Consider the following 27,476-nt stretch of genomic DNA (forward strand, 5'->3'; position numbering starts at 1 on the left):
GCAGAGCTGGCAGTGCTGAGCAGACTCGCTCACTCATTCACCGAGTCAGTGAGGCTGGCTGGCGGCCGCTCTTCCCATGCCTGCTCACTCTCCTGTCACAGCCTCTCCCACGTAACCTGGGGACTGCCTGTACGCAAATTAACATAGAATGTATAGGCCACACCTGGAACATTCGGCACAATTTCATTCCGCTCTCATAAAAGAGGATACCCTTGCCATAGAGAGAGAATACCAAAGATTCACCAGACTGGTTCCAGGAATGGTGGGTCTATTCTTTATAGTTTAAAAGGATGAGAGGTAAACTCATTGAGATCCTAGGGGGCTTAACAGGGTAGATACAGGGAAGCTATTTTCCTGGCTGAGGAGAGCGTAATTGTGGAGGGTGTCACAGTTTCTAAATAAGAGGGAGGTCACTAAGGAGTAAAATGAGAAAATGGGAAGAAATTTGCTCATTCAAAGGGTAATAGATCTTTGGAATCCTCTGTAATAAAAATAGAAAATGCCGGAGACATTTACACCAATGCTGCCTTGATCTGCTCAGTATTCCAACCATGTTTTCTTCTTATTTCAGATTTTGAGAATCCACAACTTTTTGCTTTAGAATTTTCTACCCCAGAGGGCTATGGGGGCTCAATCACTGATTGCATTCAAAACCGAGTTTGATGGATATTTGGATATAAGAGGAATCAAGAGATATGGGGACAATGCAAGATTATCATCTTGAGGCATGATGACAGTCATGATCTTGTTCAATAGTGGAGCAGGCTCAAGGAGCTGAATGACTTAGCAGGCCTTTGTGGGTGCAGTAGGCAGAAAATATTGGAAAAAGTTACTAAGTCAGGCAGCAACAGCAGAGAAACTGTTAATGTTTCAGATCAATAAAATGTTGTAAACGGACACCAAGTTATTTGAAATTTTAAGCAGACGTTATTTTGATTTTAGATTAACATGGCCACTAATGCCATTTCTTTTTAGTCGAATTCTCCAAAGAGAGGAAGAAATGAGTAAAATTTGTTTCTATTTGCATTTGTTTCCTTTTTCATTTTGAAAATAATTCCACAAAAATACTCAAAGTTGATTTCCAACAAAATGACAACATTTCATGCGTTTATCTTGGCTCAAACAAAGACACCATCTCTAGCAAGAAAGTAACAGTAATTTATAATTCATAAGCATTATAAAAGGCCCGACTAGACACCAGCAAGTTTTCCCTCAGTTGGAATAGTGAATGATGCTAGCACAGAAATGAATACTAATAGCAAATAAATCACAACTGCCCATCCAAAAACTCATGCCAGATGATCTGAGTTTGAGAACCCAGCCTTGCTGTAAGTGTTATTGCCACATACCTGACACTTATTTTGTGTAAATTTCCTCCCTTCACTTTCATGTGATTGCTGCTGTTGCTACTGGCAATCCACCACAATTAACCCATTTGGTCTATCAACTCATGTCTCCTATCATGGCACCTCATCAGTTCCATTCTCCTGAGACACAAGAAATTCTGGAGATGCTGGAATCTGAAGCAATACACAAAAAGTGCTGGAGGAACTCAGCAGGTCAGGCAGCATCCATGGAGGGAAGTAAACAGTCGATGTTTCGGGCTGAGACCCTTCATCAGGACTGGAAAGGGAGAGGATAGAAGCCCTTTCCCACCAGATTCCTCCTTCTTCAGCCCTTGGCCTCTTCTACCTATCACCTCTCAGCTTATTACATCTTCTCCCCCTCCCCCACCACCTTCCCCCTTTCACCTGGACTTGCCTATCACCTGAACTCACCTATGCCCTGCCTGTGTGTACTCCTCCACCTCCCCCACTTTCTTATTCTGGCTTCTGCCCGCTTCCTTTCCAGTCCTGATGAAGGGTCTCAGCCCGAAACATTGATTGTTTACTTCCCTCCATGGATGCTGCCTGACCTGCTGAGTTCCTCCAGCACTTTTTGTGTATAGTTCCATTCTCCTGCTCTTTCCCATGGACATTTTTTCTCTCAAGCAGGCACTACGTAACTTTTTTCTATCACGTTTAAAAGCTGAGAATTTCAGATCTTACTCTAAGTAAACAAGTTTGTCCTCACATTCCTCCTGTCCCATATACCCAAAATTTTACATGTGACCCCTGTTCTTGTGCTGAGAAGCAGCTCCCTTCTATTTCTTCCATGTAAACCAGCCATTATGTTATGCAGTGTAAAATTCACATAGCATTGAAATTGTAAAATTCAACACATATTCTATATTAAATAAGATTACTTTGTGACTTTTTTCCCTCTGGAATACCTTTCTCCTAAAGATAGTAGATTGAGAGTACACAATCAATAAAAGATGTCAACGTGGTCACTTAAACGGCAGATGTGGTTACTGAAACACTGTAATCACGTGTCTAAACATGAATCACCAGCATTGCTCCAGTGTGAAATGTTTCATCTGTGGAGCTGAAAAGTAAAACATTTCTCGCAGCTTAGAAATCCCACTGTTATTTCAAATGGCTCTAAACACACCCATTTGAAACATGCATTTGTCTACTCAGTGTCCCAAAATAAAAGAACATTGTCATTAATTCCAAAACATTTTGCCACAAGCAGAAAAAAATCATATTAAAAACTTTAGAATGTTAGAATGCTTATCAACAAAAGGTAAAATATACTTACTGATAGTTGGTGAACTGTACTTCAGGCTTATCAAAAAGCTGTTTAAATTTACGTTTCCACTTTGTCATAAGCATTTTCAAAAAGAACCACAATTTTTCTCTTAAGCTGCAAACTATGTTGGTTAAGATTGGTTCGAGTTAAATTGTTTTGGAATACATATAATTAGAGAATTAATTATCTCACTTGAAACATATTTGTGAGGAAGCTAAATCTTTTTGTACTGCTGCACGATTAATGCTGATGGAAAAGAAAACCTGGGAAGTAGTTGAATGATAGCAGCAAACCCATTAACCACCAAACCCATTATGATGAAACAGGATGTGGTAGCATGAGTCCTGGCTGAATGAGTCACTTAAGCAAAAAATGATTTGAAGGTATGCAAGTTTGCAGTTTCAAGGAAAATGAGCGACTGAATGGAATTGTAAAATACCTGTATTTAACTAAGGAGTTCATAAGTAACTGGGCTTCCAATTTAAGTTTGTATTTAATTTTTTCTCTGTTAGCAAAATTGTACTAGTTATATGGAGCCTGCAGCAGAGAAACAAGCCAAGAGGCCCCATTGGGCTATGCCAGCTTTTCTGCTCCTTGCAAGCCTCCTTCCAACTTTTTTTCATTTAACTAGCTCTTCATCTAAGTTATAGAGAAATTACTATTTTGAATTAGTACAAGTCATTGGTAAAGTAAAATTTAACTTCGGAGAGAATGCAAGTTTTCAAAAGTACTCTCAGCTGGAAAAGCAACACACAGCGTGTTAGTGTGCAATATAATGCATCAGGGCTAGGATGCATTGGATTCACATCTGTAGCTCTGTCCTATCAAATTTTTCATCTGACATTATGATATCAGTAAACATGCAGAAAAGAGGTGTTAAAGGAGACATTTTATGATTTCAGTAAGGATCCAAGAGGAGGTGTCAGAAGAGGCATTTCCTTGGAAGAATGGAGCATGGGGTGAAAAGAAGAGAGACTAGCCATTTACTCTCACACAATTTTGAAGCCACTGAATCACTGGGAGTGGATAAACTTAAGTGCAAGATAGGGAAAAGTAACGTTCAGTAAACAAAAATGTAAGGTTTGCTGGGTAATCATCTCTGACCGAAGGCACATTTCCATCATGTGTAATTTTTGTTGGCTAGTGAAAGGTTTCTCCCTGCTTTTCCAAATTTGAAAACATTTATAAGGTTTTGCTTTTATTTTATTTCTGGAGCATTCAAGACTTTTAACAGAACAAGGTCAAAATCAAATGTAAAATAAAATAAATTGTGGGATTTCGATGATTTAACATACTTGCTGGTAATTTAACACCAGAAATATCAATGGAGTAATTTCAAGCTTCTATTTCAGAAGCCAAGCTTCACATTGAAAAACTTTAAATGTCCCTTACTTATGTCAGTAGGAACCAAGGCCGTCTAGATTACCCTGAGATTTATATCTAGGGAGAATAACCAATTTAGCAAAATTTTAAAATTGTAGTGACTCACCGTCCGAGCAAGTGTATTGGCTCGGTGGTCGGGTCACGTGTCGTCGGAGTGGCGAGGCCCAAGATAGCGTTGGGCCTTCGTCTTCTCCGAGCGACAGGGAGAACCCGCGCGCGGGAAAAGTTTGATGACGTAGCGCATATGTCATTTCCGTTTTTGGTGGGCGGGAACCGTTCCGCTTAAAAGGCCTGCGCAAGGTGGGAAAATAAATCAGTTTTTGTTCTGCAGCTCATCAACTAATGTCTTGCTTTCACATTGTGGTAGCAGCCGCTACAAAATAAACATTTTTTTTTAAAAGCAATGTCTATCTAATTGGAGCATATTCTATTCTAAATTTCCAAGAAGTTGCAGGATGTCCTGGCTTAAATAGTGACTGAACAGAACCATATTCTTTGTCATTCTTTCACTGAGGTAATCTGTTAAAACTGCAACTTTATTCTTAATGGCCACAGATTTGAAACTTTAATTTTTATGGAAGGATAAGAATCCACTGTTTTAGCCATTTCCTGGCTTTCCGCTTTTCTCAGCCCAATGCTGAAGTAAATACGTAGGAATTTTCTTCAGGCTGTAACTGCAGTTACAGCCTGAAGAAAAATTTGCATGGTGAATGAGATGGAAATGCATTGCGTACATGATCATGGAAATGAACTATTTCATGCGCAATGATACCTCGTCATATGGCCAGCCTTCTTAGTGAAAAAATACACACTATGGGCAACAGATGAAGGTTTTCTAACCTGTATATTTTATTTGATTAATATATAGTTATTGCTAAATTGCTCACATATGAATATACATGACGTAAATAAGGAGCAGTTCTTTGGATGTCCTTAGGTGATAGTTACATGTCTATGAAGCTCATTAACTTGCCAGGTAGCTGGTTGTACTATGCCAAAGCATGCCCTTCAGCACATCAGTTTGATGCTATTTTGCAAGATTTCTTGTTGAGACCTATGCAGAGCTCAGGTACTACAAACAAAAAATAACTCTGAACCAGCAACGGAATTTACTAATTATTTAACCAAAGCTAATTTGGGTCTTGCTCCTAGAAGTGCTTAGAAAAATGATTAATTTGATTAATTTTCTATTTCTGCATGTTTTGCCTTCCATCATGCTAATGTTTACTATTATATATAAAACAGAAGCATGTAGAGCCATACAGTGGCTTCGAGACAGTATCATCCTTACACAGGAGTGCCTCCTCAAAGACCTCTTCTGTGCAACCTTATAGATGTCATTATGTAAAATAAAGAATTTGGAAATAGATACAAATCCATATTCTGGGCACAAACCATAATACGTCGCATAACAATATGCCGCACTGCTATTCCATCATTAAGTCATTTTTGAAAACTTAGATTCTCAGCATTAAGTTGCATTTAAATTTATTAAAGACTTGTTAATTCGAACTAGCTAACTCCCCAGTAACTAAGATGAATGTTAGCTACTGCTATGAAGAAGTGATTATATCCTACTCAAATCCACTGGTATGAATTTTCTATGAGTAAAGTTTCAGAAGAACAATGACACACTCAAAAATGTAGTAGGCTGAAGCATTAGCTATTATTTGTACAGTCTAACACACAGACAATCCAAGTCCCATTCATCAACTCTCTTTCTTTAACACACATGGATGGAGGAATGCCTGACACACAGACACTGGAATCAAAATTAATGGCATTAGGATTCACCCAATAAAGGCCTGAAGAGATGGCCATAAACAAAATGCAAACAACACCAATATACTGAAAAGAACATTTGTGGTTTGCTTCAAAACAGGAATGTTTCGTTAGATGTTTGCTTGTGCTCTCAATCCCCAAATCAGACAAAGGCATTTCCATTAAAAATGAATTAAAACTCTGACAGCAGAATTCTGAGCATAACAACATATTATAGTTGGCAGGTGCACTAAAATTACCTTACTTCTGTAGTAAGGTAAATACATTTGCATTTATAGTGACTTGCCACATCCACAACTCAGTGCCTTACAAAGTCATCTCAAGGTTTGTTTTTAAACCTTCCTTTTATAAGCCAAAAACATCCACTGTTCCAGGATTATGCTGGAACAATCAGTGGCTTCTTTCTTCTTCTGTAAACTATCTTCTTCAACCAATCTACCATATACGTCTCCTCCACCCTCATCTCCAACAAGTGCGAGGAGCTCATGGTCTTCTCCGCCATGAAGGCCAAGATATTCAACCAACTGTAGTTGTTTAATGCCACTTATTTCTCTTCACCAACCCACTGAGCCAAGCTCTTATAGATCCTCACCCAACCGTCCATCTTAGCTTTGTCCTGGCCATAATTCTTTCTTTAGCTGCTCTCTTTTCTGTCTCCCAGATCACTGTGTGCGCAGCTTTGACGCTCTTCCTACTAACTGCTAGCCAGCCACCTTTCATTCCTTGCATTTATGCTAATATTAATTGTTCTCTTCCCTCATATATTGTCCTGAAAATCTGCAATTGGCTCTCTTTTCAATAAAATGACCTTTAATCTTTCTTTGCAAACAACCAGCTTATTTCTAACCCTTTTCCCTTTCCAAAATCCTTGATTATGCTGTCACCTTCCAAAAAAGTATTAATCTTTGTAGGAACTCCATAATGGAATTGATATGATAGTTATACAATCACCTGGCACAGTTCCAGAATGGCTCTTCTCAAATTAACAAGCAAAATATTGGTAAGAGCCATTCTGTGACAAAGGGAAACTAACCCTCAACCCTCACAAATTCTCTCTTACTTAAAATAAAGAGGATAAATTTAAACACCTGATCAAAAAAAATGTAAAGTCATAAACAGCTCTACTCATGTAATCAATCTTAATCTGTTATCCATGACTTAATAAAATGGGAAAAGCTCCTTGGTTTAATGAGAGAACTAAAACAACAGCTTTCCAGGAAATAAAAGTTAATAGCAAATTAAGAATATCTTCCTTTGTTATGCTACTTGAGGGAAGGAACACGTCAGTTGCTATCCCTCTATCTTACACAGAGGGTGCCCGTTTCCTGCTCTATTCCTGTGGCTGTACTTCCTGCAGTTCTGTGGGTCTTTTATCTGGAGGCCCCTCGACTGCAGCCATCTCTCAAAGCAGATATATCCCCAATATATCCTGATGGCCTTTTGATAGCTCCTTCCTGTCAAAGACCTTTGAACTGCTTCTTAATGTCTCTGATTTAAAAACCAGTTTGCACAATTTGAATTTACAAAACTTATAAGTTTACTAATAAATAATAAACTGCTTGCCTGCACCTATCTTTTCAATCAAAGTCAGTGACATTATTCAAACAAATACAGTTGTGCAGGATTTGGTCAATTCTGTTTTTTCTGTATGGGTCATACACAGAACTCAAGTTACAACCTAACTGATGTTAAATACAGATCTAGCATAACAGACCTGTTCTTGTATTCTATGCCTTAGTTAATATAGGTTAGCATCCTAAACTTCTTTTTAGCCACGTTTTTACTTGATCTTTGGCCATATACGCCATGGTTCTTTTGTTCTTCCATACCATTCAATATCCTCTTATTTGTTGTATATTTCCTTGCCTTTTGCATTCCCAAAATGCATTGACTCACACTTTTTTGGACTGAATTCCATTTGTCACTTTTCTGCTCAAATGACCAGTCCATTTATATCTTCTTGCAGTCCAAAGCTTTACTCTTCACTTTCTCTTCAGCCAAGTTTTGTATCATCCGCAATCCCCTTTGCTATGCCCGTCATTAATATATACATCCAAGGCAAAGGACAGAGTACTGAGTCACTTGGAACACCAATGGTAACAACCATCCAATTTCATCAAACAGTATCTTTGCTTCCTGCCACTGAGCCTGTTCTGGATCCAATTTGCCACTCTCCCTGAATCACATAGGCTTTTATTTTCTTGAACAGCCTGCCATATAGTACCTTGTCAAACCTTGATAAAGTCTTAACAAACTCCAAGTGCTCTACATTAAATGCACTGCCTTCATTAATCCACCTTGTTACTTCCTCAAAACATTCATTGTGAGTTTTTTCATTATCTGCAAAGTATTCTTCTTTCATCTTATAGGCAAATATGTTATAGGCAAGTATATTATAAAGAAAATTGAAGTTTGTAAACTTGCTCAGCAGTATGTAATTCCTATTTCTTTTAAAAATGAGATCAGTTTATTAGTCACCTATGCATTAAATTCACTGAATATTTTCATAAGTTTTGACTTGACAAGTCTTTACATTACATGCACCGCAAATCAACCACATTAACTTGGGAATTTCCAGTTCTAACACATACTTATTAACTCTTCTGCTGTCTCTTCATCCAAGACCTCTGAATCAGGTGTCAAAGTTGTTATCCATTACAACAAAAAAAGAACAGAAATATACGCCTCAATCAAAATGGTTGGATTCCACAGTTAATCCACATTTGGATCCCACAGTTATTTCACTGCACTGTCATCTTTAAGTTCAGGTAATGATGCAGCTGGTAGCTGCTACATTCCAAGCTCAACTTCATGAGTCTATTGCAGACCAAACATTTTATGTTTCTGCAGTCTGTGAAATGCCAGTTTTCCAAGTGAATTCAAAACAGCAACCACCTTGTGAAAGAATGAATTCTTAAAATGCTTTTTCATACTATAAATGATGCTTTGGTGGGTGCTGGAGGTTCTAAATGGTACTGCATTACACAGAACTGGTTATGTGGCTTAACTGCTCAAAACAGAAGCTTATACTTGACACGGGCATCTATTCTTTTCTCTTTCCTGTATTTATCTGGATTTCCCTTTATCCTATTTTCCAGCGGTGAGATCCATATTATCATTCTTTAAACTGCAGCTACTTTTTAAACCAGCCATGATGGTTATCTTTTATTTACCAAACACAAGATGTTTTGTCATGTTTGAATTCAACTAACAAAGCAAGGTGTTCTCATCCAGCCACCACTCATTCTCCTTTCCTTCATTTACAAGAGATGATCAGACATGATGCTGTGGAAATGGCTCATCTTTTCACTATTATAATAGTTTACAGACACACCATTAACAAATGTGGTAATATTTTCTCAGGTCAGACAGCACTGCAATGTCACCACTTAGCCTGTTGTAATTCTAGCTGTGTTTTATTTTCTGGGACATGGACATTCAGTTCGTGTTTCTCGTCTTTCCATACTCCATATGTCTGCAATTTCAATTAGCAGCCACCTGAACTCTTTTGTGATGAAACCACCTGAGCAACCCTTATAAACTTCACCCATGTTCTCAACTGAATTCAGAATCTGCCAGTCTTCAAAGATGTTCACTTTGTAAAATTCCAGAAATGTGAGATTTAGACTGCCACACTTAATCCTAAATCCCATCAAATATACAAAGCAATGACCTTTTCATGAAGTGACAATGTTTTTGGTTGAGCCACTTGTAAAATTCACATCCATTCTTCATCAACCATACAACATGAAAAATAGTAGAAACAAGATTGAATTGGCACTTAAATGCCCAGATTGTAAGGTAAGAGCTTCAGATTCAAGTCTCCTTCAAGTAGCTGTGTGCATCCGAGCAATTAGGAAATTAATAAAGGAACCTTTCAGTTGAAAGTACAGGGAGAAACTATTGAATTAAAACAGGAAATGCAATTAAATAAGCAGCAAAGGAGCAGTAACTGTGCAATTTTATCTGCATGGAATATGCACTTTTCCTTACCACAGATGTTAATCTAATGGACCTGTAATTATTCTAATAGTCCAGTTCCAATCTAAAAATTTTAGCATTCCTCTGGTACACTCACAGCCCTTAATTTCCATATAACTGAAGCATAACCTCCCATTTTTAATATTCATTTCTCATAGCAACAATGATAACACTGGTAGCTTTCCTAATTACTTGCTGTACCTGCACCCTAGTCTTTTGCAAAACATACACCGTGACTCCCAGTTCCTTTGCATCTCAGAGCTGTGCATTCTCTTACCATTTAGAGAATACACAGTAGTGTAGTGGTTAGTGCGACGCTATTACAGCGCCAGTGATTGGGGTTCGATTCCCGTCGCTGTCTGTAAGGAGTTTGTACATTCTCCCGTGTCTGCGTGGGTTTCCTCCGGGTGCTCCGGTTTCCTCCCACATTGCAGACGTATGGGTAGGTTAATTTGGGTTTAAATGGGTGGTGCGGACTCGTTGGGCTGGAAGGGCCTGTTACCATGCTGTAAGTAAACTTTAAAAAAAAACTTTAAAATTTTCCTGTCAAAATGGCCAATTTCACACTTTCTCACATTATAAGTACATTTGCCAGATCTTTGCCAACTCACCTAACCTGTCTTTATATTTGGTCAATGTGACTTTTGTTTTCTAAGCTGGAGGGGGTATTTGGTTGCAGTGAAGGTATTCACAGAGAGCATGTGTCCCCTTATGGATAACTCTCTAGCAATTTCCTGCATTAAATGCCCTTTGTACAAGGATGCTTTCTACTGCAAGTACTTCATCATCATATGAACACAAGAATCCCCCTATAAAAAGTCAGTGGAGGGAAAAGTGGTAAAAGAGTCTGTGTGGAGTTTTTATGTTCCCCCTGTTCCCTCCCTCCACCTCCGTTTCCTCCCGTATTTCAAAGAAGGGCTGGTCAGTTAACTGGCTACTGTAAATTACTCCTTGCTGTACAAAATGTATACTTGCAACTCCCCGCAGTAAACAAGCAGCCCTGAAAATATTGCAGCTACTGGCCACTTAAGAGATTTGCTTTGTAAACCGACAGGGCAATCTCTCAAGTGCCCCCCCCCCCCCCCCGTTAGAAACTAACAAGGCAATCAATTCTATTGAATTAAGACAATGACCCTTTCTCTCTTGCCTATAATACAATTAGAATTCCCTTGCCTATAGACTGCGCAGAGTCATTACTATTGAGAGTAAAACATCCTGTAGGAATGCACCTTTGCTTATAATGTGGGATTCAATGGGGAAAAGGGCTTTGCAATACAAAAAAAATCGCAATGCAGATGCTTTCTAAGAACGCAACCTCACCATAATTCAGGGGCTGCCTGCATCTACCTTAAAGAGTGATCGTCAATTCAATAGATACATGAAAGGAACAGAACTAAATCAAATTCCAAGAGGATTTATAAATAACTTAGTTATGAATGGAACCAATTATACTAAACTACTGATGCAAAACTGAATGATGGATATCAGTTTTCCATTTTATTTTTTTTTGCAAAGTAAAAAGAAAGCAACAGAACAAGGGGACAATTTTCAAACTATAACCTACTGCACTACCCACACAGTGACTTTTAAAAAAATCCACAACTAAAATGGATGAATCAATGTTTTATGTAACTCCAGGCACAATATAGGATTCCTGTAATTAATCTTAATTATTTAGAATTACCACAAGTCACAGAACCCTCAGGGGGCTCGTGAAAATATTTCAAGAATATAAGCAAAGCTTTTTTCAAAAATCTTCCACTGTAACACTCGTTTATTTCATATGTAAAAGCAAATGACATTTAATTAACAAGAATGCACAATATAATACACTGCATTGATCACACATGCAATACAAACAGAGAATAGAGGAAAAACTTAACAGGTCAGGCAACGTCAGTGAAGAGAGAAATAGAGTTAATGTTTCAGTTCACAAGGATGACTCTGACCTTCCAGTTGCTTATTGCATTAATTCTCCACCAAACTCCACTCTGCCTGTCCTATCCCCTTACTCTGTTCCAACAAATCCCAACATAAGGTCAAGTGATGTGTTGTGATCAGTCAGGACTCAGCACTGAATTCAAAAAATTCAGAAAACAAGCTTTTTCCATTTTGTATCAGAATTGGCTAGTTCTGCAGAAAGGGCATCAACCTGTCAAGTTAAGTCAGTTTTTCCCCTCTCCACAGATGCTGCCTGACCTACCACATAGTTCCAGAATTGCCTTTTACTTCAGATTTCCAGGAACTGCAGTGTTCCATACCTCAGAAGTCCAGTATTGTTTTTGCTCTCTGTTTCCTCATCCTTCTTCCTACGTCTTCCTGAGATATCACTTGCAGTTAACACACCTTCACAACCTTCCTTCAGCTCGTTTGCATCATTTGCATCACATTTTGACTTGTTCTCCACCCTATCACAGATACCCCCTTTGTTTTCTCCACTCACTTCTCAGCAACTTAAAGAAGCTTGTTTCCTAATTTTGTCTAGTTCTAATGAAAGGTTGTCAAACTGAACCATTAAAGGTGTTTCTGTACAGATGCAGTCTGACCGGCTGAAAATTTCCAATATTCTCCATTTTTATTTCAGATTTCCAGCATCTGCAGTTATGTATTTTTGACAAAAATGCATTTTGTTCAGTTCATGCAAGAGGGCTGCAGCTGAACTACAGTCATTGCCCAGCCTTTGTTTTGTACCCGTCCTTCCACAGCAGTAAATAATACTTCCAAGTTAACATTCACAAGTTAAACTGAAGCTTCACTGAACACAAGCTGAGCAAGTAACATTATATAGCTTGCTGAGCTTTGATATCATCCACTTTATAAGTTACTCCATTTTATACAGTTTCATTTAGTGCAGCAAATGTGTAATTTGTATAATGTTTGTCAACCAAAAGCAATAAGTTGCATAACTAAGCATTTTTTCATAACATTATGCCCAAAGAATGTTTCAGCCAATTAAGTACTTCAGTTGTAGAGAACAATGCTCATAGAAAAATTTCAATGACAGCAATATGATAATTAGTAGCAAGTCCATTCATTTCTGTAGTTGAGGGAATATTATACGACAGATCTCTTGGAAACCTTCCCTGCTCCTCTTTAATTAGTGCCATGAGAAGCACTGTATTCACTTGCAAAGGCAGATGGAAACTTGGTTTATCGTCCATGCATAGAAATTTACAGACACAGTGGTGTCAATTATGGGTCAAAAAAGAAAGTCAAATCGGAACTGGAATATACATTTTTAAAAAAGTGTCCAAGATACTTCCTCCTACCTGAGTTGCTGTTTCAGTTCATTGAATCGTGGTCTTCTGCTAGGATCATATGCCCAACATTTTGTCATAAGGCTGTAGAGTGTTGGCGGACAGTTTGGAGGCATTGGCAAGCGCTCACCATTTTCAATTCTACCAATTACATCGTTATTTTTCACTCCTTGAAATGGTTTCACTCCATACATTAGAATCTCCCACATACAAACACCTAAAATACAAAATTAAAACACAGAGTATCTTAATTTTTAAAATATTGAACCATGCTTACAATATTTAACCTAGAGGATAGCACAAATCACATATATATGCCTTAAAGTTTAAAAGATATATTAATTTCACTAGCAAGGACTATTGACTTACCTTGAGAAAACCAAGAGATTAAATCTGATAGGACTTGAAAATCAGTACCAGGATCACACTTGTTGACTGTAATACATCAATTGTGCCTTCATTTGCTGAATGAGCAGCCTAAATCACTAGTGGCTTTCTTGAGTTCATTGCATAATGGGGAGATGCTGATGCTGGGAGTTGAATGAGGTAAGTCTCTGAATGCTGGAGGTAGGAGGGATGTCTTAAACCACAGGAGACAAAATGATTCTCAGAGGACTGTGGATGGAGATAGCTCTGGAGGAGTCAGGAAATGAGTTGAACTCTGAGCTGCTGGAGGAACTCAGCAGGTCAGGCAGTATCTGTGGAGGGAAATATACAGTCAACATTTCAACTTGAGACCATTCCAGATGAAGGGTCTCGATCTGAAACATCGACTGTATATTTCCCTCCACAGATGCTGCCTGACCCACTCAGTTCCTCCAGCATCTTGTTTTTTTTGCTAGATTCCAGCATCTGCAGTCTCTTGTGTCTCCAACCACTGTATTTGTATTCAGTGATATAAATGCAGCTTTACATGAGAATTTGAGCAGAAGAGTAAAAATATCAACAAAGATTCAAAAGACTGGCTCTTGGGATGACAGGTCTGTCATGAGGAGAAATTGAGGCTAGGCCTTTACTCTTTGGAGTTTAGAAGAATGAGAGGGGACCTCATTAAAACATACAATATTTTAAAAGAACTTGATGGAATAGATGAGAATATTTCCCCTGGCTGAGCAGTCAAGAATTATGGGTCAAAGTTTCAAAACAAATTTGGGACTGAAATGAGAAACTTCTTCATTCAGAGGATGGTGAATCTAATTCTCCAACTGGAGGGCTGTAGAGGCCAAGTCAGTGATTGCATTCAAAATAGAATTCAAAATATTTCTCAATATTAGTGGAATTAAAGAGTGTGGGGATAGGACAGGAAAATTAGCCATCATCTTAATGAGATACCAGTCAAGAATGCTGGCAGGAGTGGTGGTGGGTTTGGTGCAAAGCGAGGTCACACACATATTCTACTGCAGAGACTGCAGATGAATATTTACAAAGGCAAAATATGGCAGATGCTGAAAATCTGAAATAAGTCAGTGATTAAACTCCGAAGCAGGTCAGGCAACATTTTAATTTTATTTATTGGTTACTGGGATGTGGTTGGTGCCAGCATTTATTGCCCATCCCTATTTGCTCTGGAATGGAAGAGATGGTTAAGGTTTCAGCCACTATGGTGGGGGCTTAGAGTCACATATAGGCCAGGTTGAGTAAAGATAGCAGATTTTCTTCTCTGAAGGACATGAGTGAACCAAATGAGTAGATTTATAATTAGTCACTGAGAATAACACTTTTAAGAAGTTCCAGAAGTGTAAAAGAAAAACAGAGTTAGAATTGGGAAAAGTTAGAGGTAAAGTTTTTAGATGGAAGGAAAGTAGGAGTGAGAAGGGGATGAAGAAGAGAACACAAAGGAACATCTGTGATAGTGTGGATGGCAGGGGAGATTTAATGACAATATGGATGATAATGCAAGGTGGGAAAGGGATTAGTGAATTTTACAACTCTTCCTGTTCTATAAGAATAATGTGAAAAGCAGAACTGGAATTGCTAATAATCTGAAATTGATAAACTCAGTATTGAGACTGAAATAAGCCTAAGTGGAAAATGAAGTGTTCCTCAAGTTTAGGTTGAGTTTCACTGTAGTGTTGGAGACTGAAGATGGAAGTATTAAGAGAGAATCAAAGTGAAAGGCAACTGGAAGTTCAAGTGATGCATGAAGCCTCAATGGAGGTATTCTGCAAAGAGGCCATCTGTGTCTGATTTTGTCACTGCAGTGAGGACTCCAGATGGTGAGCATTAAATTGAAGTACAAATAAATTGCTGCTTCACCTCAAAAGAGAAGGCTATGGATGGTGGGAAGGAGCAAGGCCAGATGGCAAAAGTGGCATTTCCTGCAGTTAGATGGTAAAGTGTCAGGGTAAGGGGAATTATTGGACAATATTGAGGAGTAAACCAGGGCAACTGGTGGGGAGGGGGAGGGGGAGGGGGAGGGGGAGGGGGAGGGGGAAGGGAGAGGGGGAAGGGAGAGGGGGAAGGGAGAGGGGGAAGGGAGAGGGGAAGGGAGAGGGGAAGGGAGAGGGGAAGGGAGAGGGGAAGGGAGAGGGGAAGGGAGAGGGGAAGGGAGAGGGGAAGGGAGAGGGGAAGGGAGAGGGGAAGGGAGAGGGGAAGGGAGAGGGGAAGGGAGAGGGGAAGGGAGAGGGGAAGGGAGAGGGGAAGGGAGAGGGGAGGGAAAGGGGTGTCTGGTGGCAGTATTATACCTGTGGGTTCTGATATTATGAAGAAAAACCTGTTGAAAAGGGTGGCTGGTCAGCTAGAAAGTGAAGACAAGAGGAACCTTCCCCTGGTGCTGCATGACATAAAGGATGCAAACAGAAGTACAAAATTGGAACAGACATCTTGCAGTTGACACAGTGAGCAGAATCAAAGGTGAATGGAAAAAGGGGGAGAACAGAACTTTCTAACAATACAAGTCATCAATCTATCAGAAAATAGGTGGAGGGGACCCAAGAAGGCCTGAAATAAAGATATTGCATGTTTACCACTTCCTTTAAACTTTTTTTTAAAGAACAGCTTTCAAGAAGGTACATAAAAAAGTATGTGAAAGGAATGCACAGGCGTTCAACATTTTCTGTAATGACATAAGTCACACAGTTCAAACAACAAATGACAAAAATCATGACAATTTGTAAATCAAGACAAACTTTTACTGCTCGATAACAATCCATCAAGTTGAGTTCAGATCAGATTGCCTCGGCAAGATGAATAAATATTGTTTATGCCAAAGAGATAAAATATAGTTTGCATAAACATGGCTTATCAGAGCCAAAAGTTTTATTTGGAAGAAGTAGGTGGAGGTAAGGGAGAAGCTGTTCAATGTGAGAACGCTTGGTGATGAAGGGAGACTGACTGGGTCCCTGTTCAAGAAAGAAGCAAAGGATCCTCAGGCTTGTCTGAGAGGAGGATGAAGCAGGATTGGAGATCTATATTGAAACTGAGCTGGCCGTAGTCAGCAAACTGGAAACTGTTACAGCAGTAGAAAGCATTAGAAGTATTGTAGATGTGGTTGGGAAGAGACTAGACAAAGGAAGGAAAAGCTTGTTCTGATGAAATATCCTTAATCTGAAATGTTAGCTTAGTTTTCCTCTCCATTTGTCTCTCTATCAATGCTGCCTGACATGTTGCTTTATTTCAGATAAAGCGATCCACAGGGGACTGATGGATATGCCTAATGACATGCTTGGTGCATGAAGTAGCAAAACAAAAGCACTCAATATCAGAGCTAAGTGAAATCTGGCATCAAATTGACATGGGGGAGAACTTGGAGCCCATCCTTTCCAGCTTGGAACTGGTCACTAACTTTGCTCACACATTTGAGAATGGAAGCATGATGCAATATCTTGATGGCTGCTGTTATAGTTTCCAGGGTAACAGAAGCAGCAGTCACTTCATATGGGGGCAGTGGAAGGTCAGATTACTGGCATCATAGCTGCACACTGTAATGTCAGCATGAGACATTAAGTAGACTGGCCCCATACTCTTCAGTTTAGAAGAGCAGAGGCAATCTTATTGATACAAAGAAGAATTTCAGAGCTTTAATAAGGTAGATGTAGAGATGATATTTTCATTGGTCATAGCGTCCAGAACCGGGGGTCACAATATCAAAATAAAAGGTTAGTCATTCAGGACAGAGAGGAAATTCCTTCATCCAGAGATAGCGGATCTTTGGATTTCCGTACCTAAATGAATGAATGCCACAGCCCTCAAGTATTTTCAAGACAGATTGATATTAAGGAAATCAAGAGATATGGAGTTAGTGTAGGAAAGTGCCACTGAGGTAAAAGGTGTAACATTATAGCAGTATTTAGCATGTCCACATACATGTATATGATTTACTGGGTTAGTATTGTTTAATATGGTATTTACATTGATTGTTACTGAGAGGAATGGTCACTGTAATGACTATGAGAGAGACAAACTTGATAAGTCAGTGGAGCCAAAGTGAACAATGGTACTGAGGGAAGATATGGATGATACTTTTACTGACCAAATGTCTGGCATGATTGGATTTGTCAGGTGGTGGCCAGATAGACTCCAACATTGCTTAAAGGAATAAACAAGCATATATTTAGTGCACTTGTGTGTAATGTGGTGTAATGAAATGTGTGAAACTTGGGCTCGCTGGAGAAATCAAAAGAAAGGGACAGAGAGAGCTTGGGCCTGCCTGCTTGACTGTAGCAGCCTGCTTGACTGTAGAAGTCAGAGGACTGAAGCTTCAATCAACATCAACGCACACACTCCATTGGAAACCTGTGAGGACTGGCCTTCGAGATTGGGAAATATCTGTCACTTTAAAGTAACTGGGGGTTGTAATAATGAAGTCAGTTAGTTTGACATGACTTTGAGCTCTTGATCATTTAAAGCAACATTTCTTTTGGGAATTTGCTGCAAAGGTCAGCTGTTGGCTAGGATCTTTGTGTCTCGTTGTCCACGGGGATGGTACCGGAGGATTGGAGGGTGGCGAATGTTGTCCCCTTATTCAAAAAAGGTAGTAGGGGTAGTCCAGGGAATTACAGACCAGTGAGCCTTATGTCTGTGGTGGGTAAGCTGCTAGAAAGGATTCTAAGAGGTAGGATCTATGATCATTTAGAGAATCATGGACTGATTAGGGACAGCCAGCATGGATTTGTGAAGGGAAGGTCTTGCCTCACTAGCCTGATAGGGTTCTTTGAGGAGGTGACCAGAAAGATTGATGAGGGTAGTGCAGTGGATATGGTCTACATGGATTTTAGTAAGGCGTTTGACAAGGTTCTGCATGGTAGGTTTCTTCAGAAGGCCAGAGGCCAAGGGATCCAGGGAGGCTTGGCCGTGTGGATTCAGAATTGGCTTGCCTGTAGAAGGCAGAGGGTTGTGGCGGAGGGAGTGCATTCGGAATGGAGGGCTGTGACTAATGGTGTCCCACAGGGTTCGGCTCTGGGACATCTACTTTTTGCGATATTTACTAATGACTTAGAGGAGGGGGTGGAGGGGTGGGTTAGCAGTTTTGCAGATGACACAAAGATCGGTGGTGCTGTGGATAGTGTGGAGGGCTGTTGAAGCTTACAGAGGGATATTGATAGGATGCAGAGCTGGGCTGACAAGTGGCAGATGGAGTTCAATCAGGAGAAGTGTGAGGTGGTACACTTTGGAAGGACAAACTCCAAGGCAGAATACAAGGTAAATGGCAGGATTCTGGTCAGTGTAGAGGAGCAGAGGGATCTGGGGGTTCATATCCACAGATCACTGAAAGTTGCCACACAGGCGGATAGGGTAGTTAAGAAAGCTTATGGGATGTTAGCTTTCATAAGTCGTGGGATCAAGTTTAAGAGCTGCGAAGTAATGATGCAGCTTTACAAAACTCTGGTTAGACCACACTTAAAGTACTGTGTCCAGTTCTGGTTGCCTCATTATAGGAAGGATATGGAAGCATTGGAAAGGGTGCAGAGGAGATTTACCAGGATGCTGCCTGGGTTAGAGAGTATGGATTATGAGGAGAGACTTAAGGAGCTAGGGCTTTACTCATTGGAGAGAAGAAGGATGAGGGGAGACATGATAGAGGTATACAAAATATTAAGAGGAATAGATAGAGTGGACAGCCAGCACCTCTTTCCCAGGGCACCAATGCTCAGTACAAGAGGGCATGGCTTTAAGGTAATGGGTGGGAAGTTCAAGGGAGATGTCAGAGGGAGGTTTTTCCACCCAGAGAGTGGTTGGTGCATGGAATGCACTGCCTGGGGCGGTGGTGGAGGCTGATACGTTGGTCAAGTTCAAGAGACTGTTAGATAAGCATATGGAGGGAATTTAAGATAGAAAGATATGTGGGAGGAAGGGGTTAGATAGTCTTAGGAGTGGTTTGAAGGTCGGCACAACATGGTGGGCCGAAGGGCCTGTATTGTTCTATGGTTCTTATCCCACTGAATTGTGCAGGCATGGAGGACCAAGTGGCCTCCTCCTGCTTCCATTTCTTATAGCGGTATGTAAATCAGAGAAATTAAAAGATTATTATTTGTAGGGAACAAAAAGCCTCAGAGCACTGAACAGGTCTTAGTAATCAGAAAATCTGTGAGTTTCTTGGAATTCCTATTAGATGTGAGGATGGAAAAGCTAAAGACAGTCAGAAAACATATTACACTTCCAACTTGAACATTTACCCAAAGATAGAAATATCAGGATCTCATTCTAATTTATTCATAAGGAAGCAAAAGACATACAAATTGTAGGAAAGTAAACTTACCAAACATCCATACATCACTTGCTGAGGTAAACCGACGAAAGTTAATTGATTCAGGAGCCATCCATTTGATGGGTAACTTCCCTTTTGAAGCTGCCATGAGAGAAGTACAAGTTTACAAATAGTGCCGTCTATGACTTAACTCCTCAACACAACCCGAACTACTTTTCACACAAATCTTAAGTGGACCCTCACAAAAAAAAAACTTGTGATCATCAGACAAGTGTGTGCACAAAAAACCCTCAGTTTTCACAAGGTATGCCATCAGAAAAATGTGCTTCCAATGCATCAGATATCATGCTGCTTTACTAGGCGAGCCTTTCACATGCTCGAGTTTCTGCTTAAATTTTTATTTGCCCAATTGTGAGAATCTCTTTGAATCAATGCAAGAGAGAACCATTATTGAACTTAATTATTGGTACATGGCCAACAGGAGCTCAGGCTTAATTAAACTATGTTCAAGGTATTGCTAAAACTGAATCAACAGGCCAATCAATTATTTCAATCAACCACTTGGCCACAGGTTTGAAAGACAAAGGGCAGATCAATTGACTGAATGTGAATTCATGAAAGGAATTTAAAGTAATTGCACTATCAGATTGAGAAACATAATTGAGTAAGGCTTAAGTGACAATTAGTCATTTTGGTTGAAGTTTATTAATGATGTGGCAATATACATCTACATGGTCGAGATTCTGGGCTTAACATTAAAAAAAAATTAGTTGACAGAAATGTATCTTGCAGGAAGGCTAAATTTGTGGCTGGGGTCTATTTCAGGCAAATTAACATTTAAGCCAAAATAAAAGATAGCAAAAGCTCTGGCAAAACTCACATTTTAAACTCAGCAATCTATTATGTAATTTGAATTGCACTGATATCTAGGTAGAAAGTATGCAGCAGATTCAGGCCACTGTACAATTATTTACTCCAAAGACTGGGAAAATTCTAGCACTACACTTTCAAATCAATGTCATTATTACTGAAACATGTTCAGCATCAAGTGACTCGGGTGTTCAGAACATGTTTATTGTGGTGATATTCATCTGATTTAAACAAAGGCTTGACCATTGATTTCATTTCTTCAGGTTATGGGTGCTACTGGCAAGAAATGCATTGTCCAATCTTATTTTCCCTTGAGAATATAGTGATGAGCCATCCTCTTGAACCATGGTAGTCCTTCTTGGGAAGGTACTCTCACAATGCTGTTGTTAAGGGAGTTCCAAAATTGAGGCCCAACACATATGAAGGAACAGGGATATATTTTCAAGTCAGCACGGTATTGGCTGTCCTTGACCACCTTGATAGTGGAGGTCACGGATTTGGAAGACGTTTTCGGAGTAGCCTGGGCGAGTAACTGCGATGCATTTTGTCGACAGCATGCACTGCAGCCATGATGCAATGCTGGTGGAGGAAATGCAGATTTTGAGTGGTGGAAGGTGCCCCAATTAAATGGGCTGCTTTATCCCTGGTGCCAAACTTCCTTAATTTTGTCAGAGTGGCACTCATCCAGCTGTGCGGGGAGTATTCTATCACACTCCTGACTTGCAGCTTTTAGATGGTGGAAGGTATTAGGTGTTAGGAGGTGAGTCATTGACCAGAGGAAACCCACCCTTTGACCTTCTCCTATAGCCAAAGAATTAATTTGGCTGGTCACTGGTGACTCCAGAATGTTAATTCTGGGGGACAATGAATGTCAAAGGTGGGTGGTAAGACTCTCTCTTATTGGAGATGTCATTGTCTGGCACTTTTGTGGAGCCAATGTTACTGCCACATACCAGCCTATGTGGATTATTACCCAAGTCTTGCTGCAAGGAGGCAATGGCTTCATTGGCTGTGGAATTGCCAATGAACATTGTACAATTATTAGCAAATATCTGACTTTCAACCCTATGATAGACACAGCTGAAGATGGTTGGTCTAGGACATTATCCTGAGCAATTCATGTAGTGGTGTCCTACAAGACTGATACCCATTAACCACTACCATTTCCTTGGTGTAATTTGCAACTCCAACCATTTCCACAAAGTTCAATGATGTAAGTTTTATGATGGTTACATGCTGCTACAAGTTGACCAAATATCGCCTTGATGTCAAGGCAAGTCGCTCTCAGCTCACTGCTGGAATTCAGGCCTTTTGTGATGAGGCCAAATGGTCTTGGCAAAATCCAAACTGGGATTCAGTCGGCAGATTATTGGTGAGTAGGTGCCACTTGATAACAAAGTGGCTGACTCCTGCCATCACTTTGCTGATGATTAAATGCTTACTCCCCTTTGGGTAGATGGGCAAGCATGTTTGATTGCCATATACTTCATCTATCGGTACCTTGTCGGGTTTCACTGTACAATAATTACCTAACAAGGAAATACAACAAGCACCATGATTTGCAGTTATGTAATTGACTAAGAAGACTCAACAACAGTACGCTACATGTTGTTGAAACATGTTCGTGAAACATGTTTGTGAAAGTGGGGAACCCATTCTCTCATGTGCTTTAATTATAAAAGACATCAGTTAATCAACACTAAATCTGATCAGTAATGATTATATAGACTTCGTTTCTCATTCCAATGATCTATATTTCCCTCTGAAACAACTCAAATGTTAGTGGATTCACTATTAGCATTGTCTAGATAAAGTCAAATACCAGAACTTATTTTATGTGCTGGATTGCCCAGACAACTTCATAGATGGTTTTTACTCTGATCCGCACCTTTGTAGTAAGTGCTATCTTCCATGTATCTTGACAAACCAAAGTCTCCTAATTTTACACAGTCCAATGAGGATACCAAGACATTTCTAGCAGCAATATCCCTGTAAGAGAAAAGTGCATGATTAAAATGGTAATAGCATTACTCTTTCAAGTAGAAGATGCTGACTTTGTCAATCCAATCAGATGAAAACAATGACCCAGATTTTGCTGGTAAATAACAGAATGGAACTGTCAACGTCTGCCTATTTAACCTGCAGCAAATATGAGACTTCCAAGCATGCACAGTCAAACGTGGAATCCCAACCACGCTGAACGATGCTGGGTTGAGTCTAGTGCCAGAGGTCAAGTTTGTTAAGAGACCCCAGCACTTATACTGGCACAGGATCTGTAAATTGCTGCAGGAAAAAAGGACAAGGCAAAGTAAAAATTATTTAGGCCTTACTTAATGCTTGTAATTATTTTGAAGTATGTTTGTTTTATCTGACTTTTAATTCTTATTAATAATTTAAAATTGAAATTAAAAGAACAAAATTGCTGGAGAAACTGTGGGTCAAGCAGCATCTGTGGCGGGGGGGGGGGGGGGTAGGGTGGGGGAGAAGAGAAACTATTAACGTTTTGGGTCGAGTCCCTGCATCAGGAGTGAGATTGGAGAGGGAAGATAGCCAGATGAAGGGGTAGGGCTGGAGTTAGGAGACAGAGGCAGGTGGATGATAGTGGAAGCGGTCAACAAAAAAAAAGGGGCCCCTGTCCCACCCTCTTCTTTACATTGGCTATCTCCACTCTCAGTTCTGATGTAGGACCTTGCCTGAAATGTCAACAATTCCACCCCACCCCACCTCCACAGATGCTGCTTGACCCCAAGTTCCTCCAGCAGCTTGTATGTTGTTCCAGATTCCAGCATCTGCAGTCTCTTAAAATTGAATTATCTAATTTTAATAACTTTAAAATATTTAAAAGTCTGACAGTAGGGAAACCTGTAAGCAAGGCAATAGCATACACAAAATGTTCAGGGTAGTTTCATGGCCAATGGCAATCTACTGTGTTCTTGAGGCTATGCCATCACTTAGGCCTTGCCAATGGAGCCTGGGAAGCAAGATGCACCCTCTGACGAACAGAAGCAATTATGTGCAGTGGCAAGTGGCTGCAAGATCTGGCTTAATCATTCTCTCAGATTCCGCAACCACCTCCCCACCACCCTGCCGCCCATGTTAAAGTTGCTATTTAAATGGAAGTATTTTTTCACGCTTGCAAATTCTGGACTGATACTAGCAGCGAAGAAGAGCCACCATCAAACAAGTTGATGATAATCTGTAGAAAGTGATAATCGAACACAATGAGGACAACATAGGTAATATAAAATTCCATTTCAAAAATATCCTTGTAGTTGTCTTCTTCACTTCTGTCCTAGGCAGAACCAAAAATGACCTATCACCCATGTCCATGGGGATTAGAATTCACCCCTACTTTTGTGATTTCTCATGGTTATGCCCTTGTACCAGTGACAATGTTATTGCTCAAGGTATTACATGATATTTTACAAACATAGCACTGAAGAGTCAGAAAACAAACTGCAGGATAATTGCCCACAGTATAACATTAATATACAATGCTTTAATAGGTTGCACAGGGAACTGTTAATTCTTTTCTCACTGAATTAAGATTTCCTCCCACAAGCAAACTATTGCTTTGTGAAATGTATGACATATACCTCAGCAAGCGCTCAAGGAGTACCAACTCGTTCTTAGAAAGAATTTTTCTTATACTTTTCCTCAGCATTCTTATGAATAATGATCCAAACATTAGTACCGTATTTGATGAGCACTCTCCTTCATTCATTAAACATTGCAAACTCTATGGTACGTTGCATTGAGGATTAAGGAAGTCACAGTTAGTTATATCCTATATAGTCCTAACATAAGCAAATGATCAGAAGAACTGCCATTCAGCTCTGCTGAAATGCAATTGGCACCAAAGCTTGGCAGTTCATTTTAGCAATGTTACAGTACAATTAAAAATAAATGTCATAATAACAGATTATGTTGGAAATGCTCAGCAGGTCAGGCAGCATTTGTGGAGAGGCAAAGGTTCCTGATGGACGATTAATGACTGAAAACAATAACTCTCCTAAGATGTGGTGAGTTTCCAGCATTTTCACATTTGTTTCTTATTTGTACATCTGCAGATTTTTTGCATTTCAACTGCTTCCAAAAAGGGTTTTTGGATACTTGGTAGATCTCCAGGTCTCTTGTCTACCACAATGACGACTGCAGTTATTTTCAGCTTTGCTTTCTGTCACAGTTTACTTCCAGTAATTCTTTCTGGATTGTACCTTTCTGTGCAGTACTTTAAGGCAACTCAATATTGAGATTCAAAGCTGAATGTTTATCTGTCATCCAGCAGGGGGCACTCATTTAGCACTGTTTCCAAAAATTGATTGCTTTCCTTGACACAGAGAGATTGGAATATGTGGTACGATGGTTATATTTGGTTTATTATTTTCTTTCTATTTAAGATCTCCAATACTTTAGAATAGGAACATAAGCAAAATTAAATACAAGCAGGTGTCTATGACCTAAGCCTCCATTAATGCTTTATCAGGTGAAGTGCACAATGTAAAAAGTATAGAGTGGCTCACCCACTGCTTGTCGGGAAGCAGTCAACATATGTTGGGCATCTCAAATAAAAGGAAATATCTGTTCTGCAAATCAAGGTACACAAGGGTTTTTTTTTGTCCCCAAATGACCCAAGTCTGGTACCACTTCAGTTCAAGCAGCATTTCTCCACAACTGCTATTAGTTGATGATTGTTTTTATATGCACTGAGTTAGGCTTCTTGCAAGCAAAAAAGTTCAGACAGTATCTTTTTCTTTGAACAAACAAATCAAACGGCATATTTACTCACCGATGTACAAATCTCTTACTCTCTAGATAAGAGAGTGCTGTGCTTAGCTGGTAAGCATACAGAATTAAGGAGGCCAAGTCCAAGTTGTATTTCCTTACTTGCAAAAACGACCGTAACTGAGTTAAAAATATATCAATTTAAAACATTAAAATGCAGTTCTAAAAGTTTTATTTTTTTTAAGACTTGCAAGCACAAACATATTGGAAAGGCATCACATTACAAACCTTCAAGAAATCACTTAAAGAGTTTTGTGGAACCTTAGTTTTACATTTTACTTTCAGAAAGTTTGTCCAAATTTTACATTGTTACATTTTTGAAAGTGCCTATCCAATTCGAAAGTAGCTTTCTACATTAAAGTAATAATTATGAATAAAGAGAAAATGAATTGATCGATGGTGATTACACATTTAAGACCATTACCAAAAGAACAGACGACAAGTTTTCATTTAAAAAAGATTTTTTGAGGACACTAAATATTCTGTCAGAAATGGAGCAGATAACTATTTGAGTTCTTGAAATGATCAATTATTTTAAATCACTTTCGTGGCACCTTATCAAACCTTCTTTGAAAATTTAAGCACAAAGCATCCAATGTAGCTCCTGCATCAAAGTACATCATTAATTCTTTAAAAGTTGTACTTAATTTGTCAGGCATATGTTGTGCTTTTAATAAATGCTTACTGGCAATCCTGAACTATCTTATGTCCTTCTTAGTCACTTTATATTTAGAAACAAAAAAATCAACACTTCCATAACAATCATGTGTTTCTGATTATATCTGTTTGTGCATACCTCTCCGAAGGTACATAGCTCCATAATTATCCAGACTGGATTTTCAGTAATTACACCAATCAGCTTCACTATATGAGGATGGTCAAACTGTCGCATGGTTACTTTTAAGAAAGAAAACAAGTTTTTGTTACTCTTTAATCAAGACTTTTTTAAAAAAAACCTAGATAAAGAGATAGGCCAAAACTACATACAACTGGAGTAGGTCAATCAGCCGCTCACACTGATTCTATTGTTCAATTAGCTCATGGTTGATCTATGCACCAACATTATTTATCTGCAATTTGCACTTCATCTTCACCTAACAAATGCCTATCAATCCCTTCCTTGACAGATTCAATTAGCGCAGCATACATAATCATTCAAGAAAGAATAATCCAGAGCTGTCACCCTTCACTTTACGAATTGCTTCCTGCTTTTGCAGTGATCAACAAAAAAATTAAGCAGTTAAAATCTGAATCAATAATTCTAGCTTCACAAATACTGAACTGCAGATTGGTAGAACATCAGTTTGCAGCCACACAGCTCTGTCCATTGTCAATTTCTATATTAAACTGAGCTATCAGAAAAATGCACTAGAAGCCAAAATTCATCTTTAAGAGAGTAAATGGAAAATGTAGCATTTGAATTACCCAACACTTCTATTATGACTCAAAACATAGCCCAAAGTTTTAAATAGTTCCCTATATCATCAGCACACTGTGCTTTGATGTATAGTATTCATTAATATCACATAGAAAGACAAGAAAATTAAATTGAATACAGAGCCATTTAAAATAAAAACAGAAAATGTTGGAAATACTCAGCAGCCCTGTCTGCATCTGTGGGAAGAGAAACAAAGTTAACATTTCAGGTCAAAGACTCTTCAGAACTGGGAAAGAGACAGCAGGACCTCATTAAGCTGCAGGGAGGGTGGGGTAGAGGGTGTCTCTGATTGGGTAAAACTGCAGTGACTATGGGGATAAGGTGTAAACAAGGTTATCGGTTCAATGAGTGAATGGGAGCAGTTAAGAGGGTGAGAATATAGACAATGTAGGAGTTGCAAAATGCAGAACAGGAAGCCATGCCCAGCAGGTCAGACTGGACACATCCTCCACTCCCAGAGGTAAAAAAAGAAACAAAAGGAAAAAAAAACAAATAAGCCGAGCCAGTATCACAGATGATGACTGATATAGACTGAGCCTGTACTGGTATTTTTGTCTATCAGCAGGCCTGCATTTATTGGCTATCAGTTGACTATCTAGCTTGGTCATAACTGGAGGTCAATCATGAATCAGCCACTTGGCCAAGAGACTGGGCTCACATGTAGGATAGTCATTTCCTTCCCTTAAAGGATATTTTTCCA

The 27,476-nt window shown here is 39.3% G+C and overlaps 1 protein-coding gene across 7 annotated transcripts in view; it reads right to left on the reverse strand.

Moving 5' to 3' along the window:
* ptk2aa (protein tyrosine kinase 2aa) overlaps positions 1–27,476 on the reverse strand; it is a 373,012-nt gene that overhangs the window by 59,757 nt on the left and 285,779 nt on the right. For all 7 annotated transcript variants that reach the window (XM_052023866.1, XM_052023870.1, XM_052023869.1 and 4 more), the window contains 5 exons: positions 26,135–26,235; positions 25,343–25,458; positions 22,442–22,542; positions 19,735–19,824; positions 13,050–13,254 (listed from right to left, as the gene is read on the reverse strand). In XM_052023866.1, the coding sequence (XP_051879826.1) occupies positions 13,050–13,254; positions 19,735–19,824; positions 22,442–22,542; positions 25,343–25,458; positions 26,135–26,235 (613 nt within the window). The remainder of the gene's footprint in view (positions 1–13,049; positions 13,255–19,734; positions 19,825–22,441; positions 22,543–25,342; positions 25,459–26,134; positions 26,236–27,476) is intronic.

The sequence above is a fragment of the Pristis pectinata genome, chromosome 9 (genome assembly GCF_009764475.1).
Source record: "Pristis pectinata isolate sPriPec2 chromosome 9, sPriPec2.1.pri, whole genome shotgun sequence".
Taxonomy (NCBI): Eukaryota; Metazoa; Chordata; class Chondrichthyes; order Rhinopristiformes; family Pristidae; genus Pristis; species Pristis pectinata.